At 47.8% G+C, this 11,662-nt stretch overlaps 1 protein-coding gene across 1 annotated transcript; it reads right to left on the bottom strand.

Moving 5' to 3' along the window:
* Positions 1 to 821: 821 nt before the first annotated feature.
* SIK1 (salt inducible kinase 1) lies at positions 822 to 11,328 on the bottom strand. Its single transcript, XM_007947259.1, has 13 exons — positions 11,173 to 11,328; positions 10,557 to 10,673; positions 7,190 to 7,253; positions 6,874 to 7,035; positions 6,631 to 6,755; positions 6,423 to 6,546; positions 5,544 to 5,767; positions 4,157 to 4,306; positions 3,926 to 4,048; positions 3,577 to 3,793; positions 2,805 to 3,089; positions 1,719 to 1,953; positions 822 to 1,230 (listed from the first exon to the last, which is right to left on the bottom strand). The coding sequence occupies exons 1-13, from the start codon at positions 11,326 to 11,328 to the stop codon at positions 822 to 824; spliced, it is 2,391 nt and encodes a 796-aa protein (XP_007945450.1).
* Positions 11,329 to 11,662: the final 334 nt, after the last annotated feature.

Raw genomic sequence — 11,662 nt, 5'->3', positions numbered from 1 at the left:
CACTCTTGATCCTCTTGTGACTCCTATGAAGAGCCCCGGAAAACCAAGCGAGCAGGTTATATAAACTTCTCGTCAAAAAGAAGGGAAAACAAAAACAAAAACAAAAACTCTACTCTGGGTTCTGATTTCAGGGAAAGAGAATTCCAAGAGTTTGTCAATAATCCTCTCCTGGGCTATTTTAGCTTTTTAAAAACCAATACACAAAGCAGAAAGTTCACAGTTTTCATTCAAAGCATTAATTTTTCAGGAAGTGGGGGATTTTTAACTACTTAAAAGAAAAGATACTAACCAAGGTGTGCACGTACACATACACATGCACACGCACACACACGCTTAGCAATGCCCACTTTTGTCCCGGTAGATGCATGGTTCTTGTCACCATCTCCTCAGAGGTAACCACCTCCATGCCCATCCAGGAGCCTGTGACAAGGGCGCCCCTGCTCCAGCCCTCTATCACCATCTCTAAAGTCATCTCCATCCACAGAGGGACAAGGGCTGGACCAAAAGAGACCAGTCCTTTCTCCATCAGCCTTCCCTTCTTCCCCACCCTGCCCATCCACCCACCCCAATGACACACCCCTCAATTATTATTTTTTTTCTGGAAATTTCCAGTCCCTACTCATAGTCGCAATTGTTCAGTGCAATAAAAAAGTAAAGCAAATGAAAAAAAAATCAACAAAATAGCCCAAACACCTAACGTATTGCTTATTTCGCTTCCAGAAAGTTATTGGCTTTGACTCTGAAAACGTCTTCACATCTCTGAAATTATTGCTTCAAAGAGTCAGTAGTGGCCGGTGCCAGCAAGCGCCATGCCTGCACCCTCACTGCACCAGCACGAAGGTGCCCAGCTGGCCCACAGTAAGGTCCTCCATCTCACAGTCTCCCTGCGCCAGCCCTGTGGGCTCAAAGCCAGGGGGCAACACAGCAAAGTGGGGCTGCGGAGTCGTGATGGGGGCGAGGGGCACTGCAGCAGAGCTGATGTGCAGGTGGGCATCCAGGAGCTGGGCTGTTGAGGCCATGGGGGAGGCAGTGGCTGAGAAGAGATGGGGCGGCAGGAGTGGGCTGGCCCCCAACACCAGCTCCTTCTGGAGTCCTGCCACCAGGAGGGTACTGGAGAGCGAAGGAATGCCAGAACTGTCACAGGAGGCGAGGACGTAGGGAGTCTGGGGTGGTGGGGGCACCTGTGGGCAGCTGGGCTGGGCTGTCGGGTGGTGCTGTAACTGGAGCAGCCTGGGGGAACAGGAGGGGAGGAGAGGCAGGTCACTCCCTGCTCTTCCACTGCCCCCACCCTAGTGAGCCATTTCCACATCAGCTTGCAGACACGATCGGGTTTCCGTGCTGCCCGTGTGTAAGAACTCGCCTTGTGGAACTGCTGGCTGGAGCCCATCAAAGCATGCAATGCTATGTGTGACTAATCCCCTGAGCAATTTCTGACATTTCCATTCTTCATCTTGCTTTTATAGGAACACGGAGATGTCAACCATACGTGACATTTTTATTCACCGCCACCCTCAGTCCCCATGTAGGGGCTTCAGAATGACAGAGCCTGGTGTGCCCCACCTCCTCCTACCCCAGATAGGGCAAGTGAGGCCCTGAACCTAACAAGCTTCCCTAAACTTGGGGGCTGGGAGATGTGCATGCCCCAATTACATGGAGAGATCAGGTTACTTAAGAGAAAAACCTCTCTGGGACAGTAAGGGCAGCCCAGGGCCTCATACCTCTGTTGGTGGAGCACCTCTTCAAGCAGATTCCAGCCCTCCCGGCAGTTGCCTCCGCTGCTGTATGGGCCAGTGCTCTGTGCTGGGAGTGGGAAGGGGTTCAGGCCACCCCGTGGAGCCCGGCTGGCAGAGGAGGGTTGACACACTTGGCGGGCCAGCCCCTTGATCTTGTTTAGTCCCAGAAATCCTTTGGTCCTGGCATTCTTCCTCAGTTGCTGTCGAAAAGCTTTCAACCCTGGGAAGAGAAAAAAAATCGAAGTGTCTGTATACAGACCCTGCCTCTAAACCCAGGGTCAAAGGCCCTTGGCTTATGAGGTGCTCCACAGCTTGCAGAGGAGGTCAGAAAAGACAGACTACGCGAACATGATTGTATAAAAGGACTGTCATTCCTAAAGGGTTAAGGAGCATTCTTCGTCACCTGATCACTTGTCACAACCACCACCCCCTACCCAGGGTATAAGGTTGGGCAGCAAGTCCTGCAGAGACATGTCTGAGCAGACCATGGCTCTTCTGGAGGGAGGGCATAAGCAGTGCAGGGGCACACAGGCACTCCAAACCCTGGGGTTGGCCCAGTGGGGCTGTTTTTGTTGGTGGATCCCTCCCCAAGCTCTCCCTTCATCCAAGTCAGGAGCTGTACCCAACCCCAAAGCATCTCTTTCTTTCTCAGGACCAACTGACAAGAGGCACCTGCACAAGGCCCCAAGGTCTGAGCTCACGCATTAAGGCCAGGACCAGCCTGCACTGCCATGAACCCCACTCAAACTGGATAAAAACCATAAAACCAAACTAGTTGCCCTGAGTCCATTCCAACTCATGGAGACCCCGAGTGTCAGAGTACAACCATGCTCCATAGAGCTTTCAGTGGCTGGTTTTTGAAATTCAGACTGCCAGGCCTTTCTTTCAAAGCACCTCTGGGTGACCTCAAACTTTGAATCTTTTGGTTAGCAGGCAAGCATGTTAACCAGGGACTCTTTCCAAGCTGACTAGGGAGTGGGAAATGCCATTTGCCACCAGGGACAGAGTTATGCCCATTACAGACATGGGGTTTCTAGGGAAAGGGGAGGCAGGTAGGAAGGGAGCAATTACCTTGGGTGAGTGAAGTATCTGAGGCCCTCCGTCCTTCCTGAAAGCTGACAGGGAGTGGGACAGCACTGCCTAGGCCCCCCTGTGCCTGCAAGACTGGGGTGGCAGACTGGGCCCCCAGGCATGGTGCGGCCACTCGGACAGGTGAGCAGGTGCCCTCCAGCCCCTGGGCAACCAAGCTGCTGAGCCCCACAGGGCCGTTGCTTGCTGAGAAGGTCAGGCAGCTGTCAGAGCTGGTTCCTTCAGAAGGGCCCACTGCTGCGGCACAGGAGGAGGAAATGACAATGCCTAGAGGAAAACACAGCATTTTTAGACAGGCCACAAGGGGATCTATAGGCCCTATTCTGAAACCTGAGCTCAGTAAGGGCAGCAGGATAGACAGCTAACCTGGCCTTCTCCCCATCTCAACCCCTAGGCCTGGAGGGAAAGGGCATCTGCCAATGGCCAGGGGCCACAGAAGTCCTGGGAGCCTCAAGGGCAAGCTACCATGGGGCTGCAGGTGGCAGGTGATTTGTGCAGGCCAACAACTTACCCTGCCACCCATCAGAGTGCCACAGGGTGATCACTGGTACAGACTAAGCTTCATACCACCTTCTCCACTCAAACAGCCACTCTGTATATAGTGAAGTATGACTGGGTGGCCTCAGGGACTAAATCACACAACAGACCCTGAAAACCTTCATCAGAAGAGGGTGCTGGCAGGAAAGGTTCATAAATAGCCACAAGCCCTGCCATCTGGCCCTGTCTCCACAGGTGCCAAGCCCAGGACACTTACATGGAGGGATACTTGGGGAGAAGTGGGTGGTGACCTCGGCCAGTGTGTGCCGTCGGCCTGTAGCACTGGGCAGGGGCTTCTGTGCCTTCAGTTCCTCCTCTAGGCCCTGGCCCTGCCTGGCCTCCTCACTGATGGCTGTGTCAAGCAGGCTACTTGGGGAGACAGAGCGGTGTCGGAACATTCCATCACAGCTGGCATCCATGGGGAAGAACAAGGGCTGTGGCAGACCGAAATAAACCAGTTACTTCTTGGGTCTTCAGACAGACCTGGATGTGTTGTGGGGGGCCACCACCACTAACCCACAGGGCGTGCATGGAACCCCCAGGAACCGTCTCACCACAGAGCTCACCTGGAGTGAAGTGCTAAGGTCGCAGTCCATCTCAACCTGTAGGACGGACTGTGCCAAGGTCTGGGGTTGCGGGCAGAACAGGGGTGAGTGGAGAGGGTCACTGGTGAGGCCCTCCTGAGGCACCTGGGTGGGGGATAAAAAAAACAAGCCCATCTGAGCAAAGGGCTCACAACTCTAGGGGGTTGGTGCCAGGCAGAGAGGTGGGAACCAGAGGGGACTCACTGTCCTCACCTCAAAACCACTGAGCTCAGAGCTCCTGGGCCTGGGCTGCCGAGTAGGCCCTGGGCGAGTTGGCAGCTGGGAGCTCCGATACTCCTTCAGCCGCTCGAGGAGGAGGTAATAGATGGCAGCAAAGTGGTTATAGCTGCTATTCTGTAATGACTGTGAGACAGAAAGAGAGGTTAGTATGAAGGTATAGAGAACAAAGCCATGACTTGCAGGTCCAAGAGGAGTGCCTTAGACACATCCGCATTGATCCATGAGCTTCCTTGTAAGACTCAATCCCCAGTGCTGTTTTTTTTTTTAAAAAAAGATGTATTTAAAGTTCTCTGGTGGTATAGTGCCTACGGCATTTGACTACTAACCAGAAGGCTGGCGGTTCAAACCCACTAGCTACTCCTCGGAAGGAAGATGGGGCAATCTACTTCCGTAGAGATACCACCTTGGAAATCCAAGGAGGGGTCACTATGAGTTGGAATTGACACGATGGCAGTGAGTTTTGTGTTTATCATTTTATTTTGATTTTTAAAATTGTGACTTGGAAATTCAAAATCATTTGGGAAAAAAAAAAGGGGGACCAGGTTTGCTGGTCTGATGGAGCCTGGAGACTATGGCCCCTAGCTGCCCTTCAGGTCTGGCTTCAGGTTTGGTTTCCAGCCAAACAAAACACAAGCATATGAGTTGAACATTTACCTGAGGTAGATACACTCCTTGGAGAAAACAACCCTGGGAGAATAGATGGGCTGTGTATGCAGAGAGAGACAGCTCAGGGGGCAGGAGTGCATGGAGGGAAGAACACAGGGAAGAGGTAACTATTGGGAAGAAGAGGGAGGGGAGCTGTTGCATTGGGGTAAATTGTGGTCAATGTCATGAGACAAAGTGTGTGTGAACTGTTGTATGGAAAGTGAATTTGCTCTGTAAACTTACACCTAAATCACAATAAAAACAATTTAAAAAAAAAATTGTGACAGGTGAAACTTTACAGAATAAATTGGTTTTCTATTCAACAGTTCATACACATTTTCTGTTGTGGCATGGATTGCTAGACCCACAATGTAACAGCACTCTTCCCATTTCTTCCCTGTGTTTCCCATTTCCCTCCATCCTTCTTTCCTATCTCTTCCTGCCTTCTTAGCTTTATCCCAGGGCAAATGCTGCCCTTTTGATACTGTATGGTTGATTGTTCTAATGAGTGCATACCTTTCTGGTATTACTGTTCACCTTATAGACCCAGGGCTGTTCTTGGTGGCTAAGGAATGACTGGAGCAGCAGACAAGCTGGCCCTTAAATCAGCCAAGCTACTGTCCTACCCTGGTGTGTGAGTACCTGTTTCTCCCAGTAGAGCCATGCCCTCCCGCCAACCACCCACACCTGCCTGCAGGTGAGGTACCCAGCTCACCTCCACAGTCCTCCGCCGGTCAATGCCCAGCATGTGCATGATGCCCAGCACCTGCTCATTGTAGTCACCCAGGTTGGAGTTGTAGTCGTGTGCCATGAAGGCCAGGGAGGTGGGCTGCGGAAGAGCTGGCTCTGCCTGTATCCACCGGTGCTGCTTGATCTGGGCAATAGTGATGCGCTTAGCAGGGTCCACGACCAGCATGCGGCGGATTAATGACTCACAGTCTGCAGAGGGCAGAGGGAATACACTGAGCCCTGCTGTGAACCAGGTCACCACTGGGGACCCTCATGGTCCTTTTCAAGGCACCAGCTCCCCCGTGTCCTGCAGGGTGAGCAAACTAGAGTCATCAAGGGCAAGGGCCAAGGCCAAAAGCTCCGATGTCCCACGTGAGCTGTTGCCTGAGGTATCTGGCCCTGGAAGGACATGACCTTGATCTTTCTAACATCCACAGACAGAGAACCTCTTAGCCTTTCCACCCTACTCTGTGACTGCATGCTTTAGTAATACTAGGCCAAGGCTCTTTATGCAACAAATCTCTGGGGAAAAAGCAAGTGTTTGGAGGTGGCCAGTGGGTATGACTAAAGGTGGGGGCACAGCCTGGGGTGATGGCCTGAGAGGGACCCCAAAGAGCTAGCTCACAAGGAGACTTCACCACAGAGGGCATTGCACCCTGAAAGTAGGACACTGAGAGCCCTGTGTGGTTGGGTTTCTCCGCGGGCATCGCGTCCATGCACCATGGTGACAGGATGATTCACAACCTCTACCACATGCCAGAAGACAGTGGAGCAGGCATTTCAGGAAATTAATTCCTCCCCTCCTTTCAAATAAAGCTCCAGGTTAGCTTGGCCCACGCAGGGAGCAGGCCTGCCACTCACCTACCTTGAGACATGAAGAAGGGGATGCGGAAGCGGCCCTCCAGCACCCTCTGCCGCAGGGTAGGCAGGTTGGGCCCATCGAAGGGCAGCGAGCCACAGACCAGCACGTACAGCACAACACCAAGGCTCTGCGGACACCAAGCAGCACAGATTAGAAGTCAGCAGACACCCCACAGCACCCACCATGGCACAGCCCCGCACAGACCCCTTACCCAGATGTCAAGCTGGGGGCCTTCATACTCCTTCCCTTCAAAGACCTCTGGGGCAGCATATGGGGGGCTCCCACACCATGTAGACAGTGCCTCTCCTGACTTGTAGAAATTCCCAAATCCAAAATCTGAGGGGGAAATAAGTGGATAAGGTAAAGCAGGAACAACACAGGCTGCAGTTCCACAGCCGTCCGTAGCACCCCCAAGAGCACTATATCAGTTCCAGGCACACATGGGCATCCTTGCCTGCCAGCTTGATGTCCATATTGCTGTCCAACAGCAGGTTCTCGGTCTTGAGATCCCGGTGAACGATGTGGTGGCTATGACAGTACTCCACGGCTGAAAGGATCTGCCAGAACTTCTTCCGTGCTTCCTCCTCGCTCAGGTGCCCATTGGAAGTCAAATAATCTGAGTAGGGACAAGGCAAAGCCATGACCTCAAATTCAGTGGTCTGTCCTCCCTCCTAGATACAACTGCAATAAGCTATGGAAGTTTAAGGCATGTGGGCCTAAATGCTACAGGGAATTCTGGACACCCTTTATTAAAAATAAGTGTGACTTACCAAACATCTCTCCATTTTTTGCAAACTCAGTGACAATGTAAAGCATGTCCTTGGTTTCCATAACCTGAAAAAAATAAAGACCTACCATTTAACCACCAAAAAAGGGAACATACCAACGGTATGAATGATTCACTTAAAGCTCAATAAGTTTTTAATTTCTCTCGGATACATGCATTCATCATTTTAAAAAGGAAAGAGCAAAACTTCTGCAATAAATAACAAGTTAGGGTATTGCTATTCGGAAAGAAGAGTGCCTGGGTGCAAACAGTTAACAAGCTCAGCTGCAAACTGAAAGGCTGGAGGTTCAAGTGCATCCAAAGATTCCCTGGAAGAAAGGCCCGTAATAATCTACTTCTGAAAAGGCAGCCTTGAAAAATCCTAAAAAATACAGCTCTATTCTGACACACGTGGGGTTGCCATGAGTCGGAGCTGACTCAACAGCAACTGGCTTTTTTTTTTTTTTAATTCAAAAAGAGATTTTAAAAAAAGAGGTCAATTTCTCATCAGCTTGCCTATCTCAATTTATCTTTGTTCTTTAAAAAGAGCAAATATATTAAAATATTTTTATGTCATTGTATTAACGCAGGTTGCCAATACACCTCTTGTGGACACTAGAGGCTATAGATCTAAAACAGATGGTTAGTCTTCTGTTAGGACTTTCTGTTACAAAGTCATAGATTATTCAAGCTGCTCTTCAAGACCAGAACAAACTGAAAAATAGGTAACAAATAGCTCATTCCCACATTTTTTATTAACGTGATAAATGAGGCTGAAAGAAGACAGCTTTGCCAGGTTAAGATACAATCGGCTGCCCTTTGTCCAGCAAATTCTTCCACGTGTCACCAGCAACAGCCAATGTCAATATATAACTTAATTCTTAATTCTTGATCAAGAATTTTGCTTGGAAAACCTTTTCAAAAAAGCTGAAAATTTGTAACTAATTAAGAAACAAGATAAAATTCAAGTTTTTGGCATTGAAATTAGTCAAACAAACTCATATACATATTCAAACCCACCAGCCATTCCACAGAAGAAAGATGGGGTGGTTTGCTTCCATAAAGATTTATAGCCTTGGAAACCCAATGGGGGTCACTATGAGTCAGAATCAACTCGATAGCAGTGAGTTTGGTTTATATATATATGTGTATGTGTATATGTGTGAGGAATACACATATAAATATTTCAGAAGAGAGAGAGATGTTTTTATAGAAAAAAGACTTCTTTGGGTTCAAATTATAGCATTATTTCTTTGACAAGAGCTTTTAAAGACAACTATACTGAGCCATAAATCTAACGAGAAAAGTGAACATCCTGCAGGTTAGCTGAATTTTTAACCGATCCTGTTCCCAAAGGCTGTGGGAGAATTAGTAAGACAGTCGCTGCTGACTTGTTTCCTCCATTAAAGAAAAAGCAGCAGCCCTTGCTGCTGCAGAAGAAGAATTATGAGTACAAATGTTTTAAGGTTTCAAAAATCTGAAGGGAAGAGCAAAGTGTCTCAGCAGGGTACTGGGGCCTTTGCCAGCTGGCTGAAAAGTAGATAGGAGTGTGAAAACCAGAGTAATAAAAGTCCTTGCCACATTCCTCAATTCAAGAGTCTCTAAAACAGTTAAAGAATTACACACAGCAAGAAGAAAATTCACCTGCAGAAAAGACGTCTACCATCAATCATATGTGTAATTCGTTTAGGTAACTGGTCTAATTCCACAACTACAGGCAGAAGGGTGGAACAGCAAGAAAAGAAAAAACAAAAGGTACAGTAAGGGCCAGCCCTTCAGCAAAGTCAAAGCAGAAACACTGAGCCTACTCCTGACGGGAGGCAATTCTCAAAGCAAATGACATCAAGCACTGTTGAAAAAATTTATTTTGTCGGCTCAACTTAAAAATGACAACAGAAACAAAACACAAGCCCTAGGTGCCCACGATGTGAGTTTGATACTGAAAGACCCCTATTAAACTGTCCTGTCAGTGAAAACACAGCCAATAATCCTGCTTCTAACCTTGTTTTAATCAAGTAGGACCTTCTATGAGATAATTTTCAACTATAATCAATCTCTATCCTACGGTGCTTTTCAAGGAGACCCTGGGTAGCACTCAACTACTGGCCAAAAGGTTGACAGTCCAGACTCACCCAGACGTGCCTCAGAAAAAAGGCCTGGCAATCTGCTTTTGAGAGGTCACAGCCTTCAGAACCCTATGGAGCACAGTTCTACTCTGCACACATGGATTTGCCCTGAGTTGGAACTGACTTGACTGCAACTAACAACATCAATCAATCCCATTTTTTCACCTAGCCTTGCCAATCTGGAATATAAACATACATGACCATCTCATGTTCATCTCAGATCCATGGCTTCATGAGAATCACTGAAAGGAGTTTATATCCAACACAAATAGATGAAATACTGAGTATATGCAAAGAATTTATCCTTCTGCAAGTAGATGTGACTTCATCTTTGCAAAAGTAGTCAGTTATTAGTGGGGTAGGGAGGATTGCTTTGTTGACCTAATTAAATCAGTATTTACTTCTCAAAGATACGATTTACTAATTTCAACAGAAGTATAAAAATAAAGTCACAAAACACCAACGGATGGGTAGTGTCAGGCTCGTTCCTAACTTGGATTAAATTACAAATTCCTTGCTCTTCACATTGCTACAGTACTGTCAACTCTCTATTTCTGATGGAAAAGTTCAAACAGGGAAGACAAATGCTCATTGCTGCTCAAGCAAAAGTAAGTTAATGAAAACTTGGTAAAGCAGCCGGTTTTAAAATTTAATGATTATCTGCAAGGGAGAAGTTCTAGTTCCACTCAAGTTCATTATTAAATGCTAGACCTGTGACAATACCATAGACTGGTTATTTTCACTGTAAAGTAAATATAACAACCAATCTCTATGCATTTAAAACTGGAACAAATTGCAATACTAAATAAAATTTTAATGACGCAAATCTCAATTATGATCCACTGAAAAACTGCAAATCTGCTTACTATTTAATCTATGAACAAACAAGAACTGGGTTACTCGAAGTTCTACAACTATTCCCGATGCTTTCCTATGTCAAAAGTATGCCTTTCTTATACTTCTCTCTACCTGAAACATCCTTTTCTCTATTCGCAATGGAGCAAATTCTGCCTCCCCCACCAAAAAAATTAATAAATAAAACTCATTATGATTCAAAAGCAGGAAAATAATTGTAAATATATGAGCATACATTATAAAAATCAATTTATTGGGCTTAAATGACCAACTCTTGGATTCTCCACACACACACACCCCCCCAAAAAAGGACAACCTTCAGAGACCACAGACTTATTTTGTTGAAAACACTTTCAGGATCAATAGTGAAAGGCAAACTTGAGCCCTTACCTGATAAAGTTTTATGATGTGAGGATGGTTCAAAAGCTTCATAATCTGAACCTCTCTATATATTTTCTCCAAATTGCTTGGATCTAATCTTGTTTTATCGATTATTTTTATTGCAACCTACAAATTTTAAAAAGAAAAAAAAGATGTTTTATTTGAAAAAGCACTCTCTTAACCTAATCTACCCATTTCATTTTTTGGCAGGTTAATTTCTAAAATACTTTACCCAACAGGTCACAAAAACAACTGGGGGATAAAAAAATAACAAAAGTAACCAGTGACATTACCAAATAATCAAAGTTAAATAAACACCTGAAGTGTTGAAGGGTCAATTCCTGCTTCAGCTGTGAATCCCTGGACACCGCACTCCTTGTTTTTTGGTCAATAGTCTTTTGTCATCCTCTTAATATTTGTACCAATAATGCAGAAACATAAAGGATTTTTTTTTCTTCACCGAACTAGAAACTGCCAGCGTTTGGACATTAATGCAATCAACCGCACAGGCACGGAACGCACCATGCAGACCCCAGGGTAGGTAAGATTCCCTCTCCCAGATTCTGCCCTGGCCCATCCCTTCTCGGGCGATCCAAGTCTGGTCCGGGAGCCGCCAACCACGCACCTGGGTTTTGGTGACTCTATGCCGTGCCAGCTTCACTACCGCGAAATTGCCTTTGCCTAGGGTCCGCTCAATGTCGTAAAAGCCCACACGGAGGGGCTTCTGCTGGCCCTGGCCTGAGCCCGCGGCCGCCGCGCTGAACTCCGACATGATCACCATGGCTCTGGCGGCCGCACCTGCCGGACAAGTGAGAGGAAGACGCGTTCAACACCAGCCGACCCCTGCCCTCGACCTGGAATCCCCGACCCAGACTCTTCCGCCCGGACCCCAGAGCCCGAAGCCTCCGCTACCGAATTCTCCAACGCCCAGACCTCCCGCGCCTGGATACCCTGACATGGACCCGCCAACCCGGCGCCCCCAAGCCTGCATTCCGCGACCAGGACGCCTCGCGCTCGCCTTGCCCCTCAACGGTGCGCGTACAGCCAGCCGCACGCGGTCAGATTCCACTTCAGACTTCACAGTCTGGCGCCGGGCGCGTAGAATCCCTCCCACA

Source organism: Orycteropus afer, unplaced genomic scaffold, assembly GCF_000298275.1.
Source record: "Orycteropus afer afer isolate SDZICR_OR568_19922 unplaced genomic scaffold, OryAfe1.0 scaffold00179, whole genome shotgun sequence".
In the NCBI taxonomy this organism is placed as follows: Eukaryota; Metazoa; Chordata; class Mammalia; order Tubulidentata; family Orycteropodidae; genus Orycteropus; species Orycteropus afer.
Note: the sequence above shows the minus strand (reverse complement) of the source record. Positions and strands in the feature narration are given on the sequence as shown.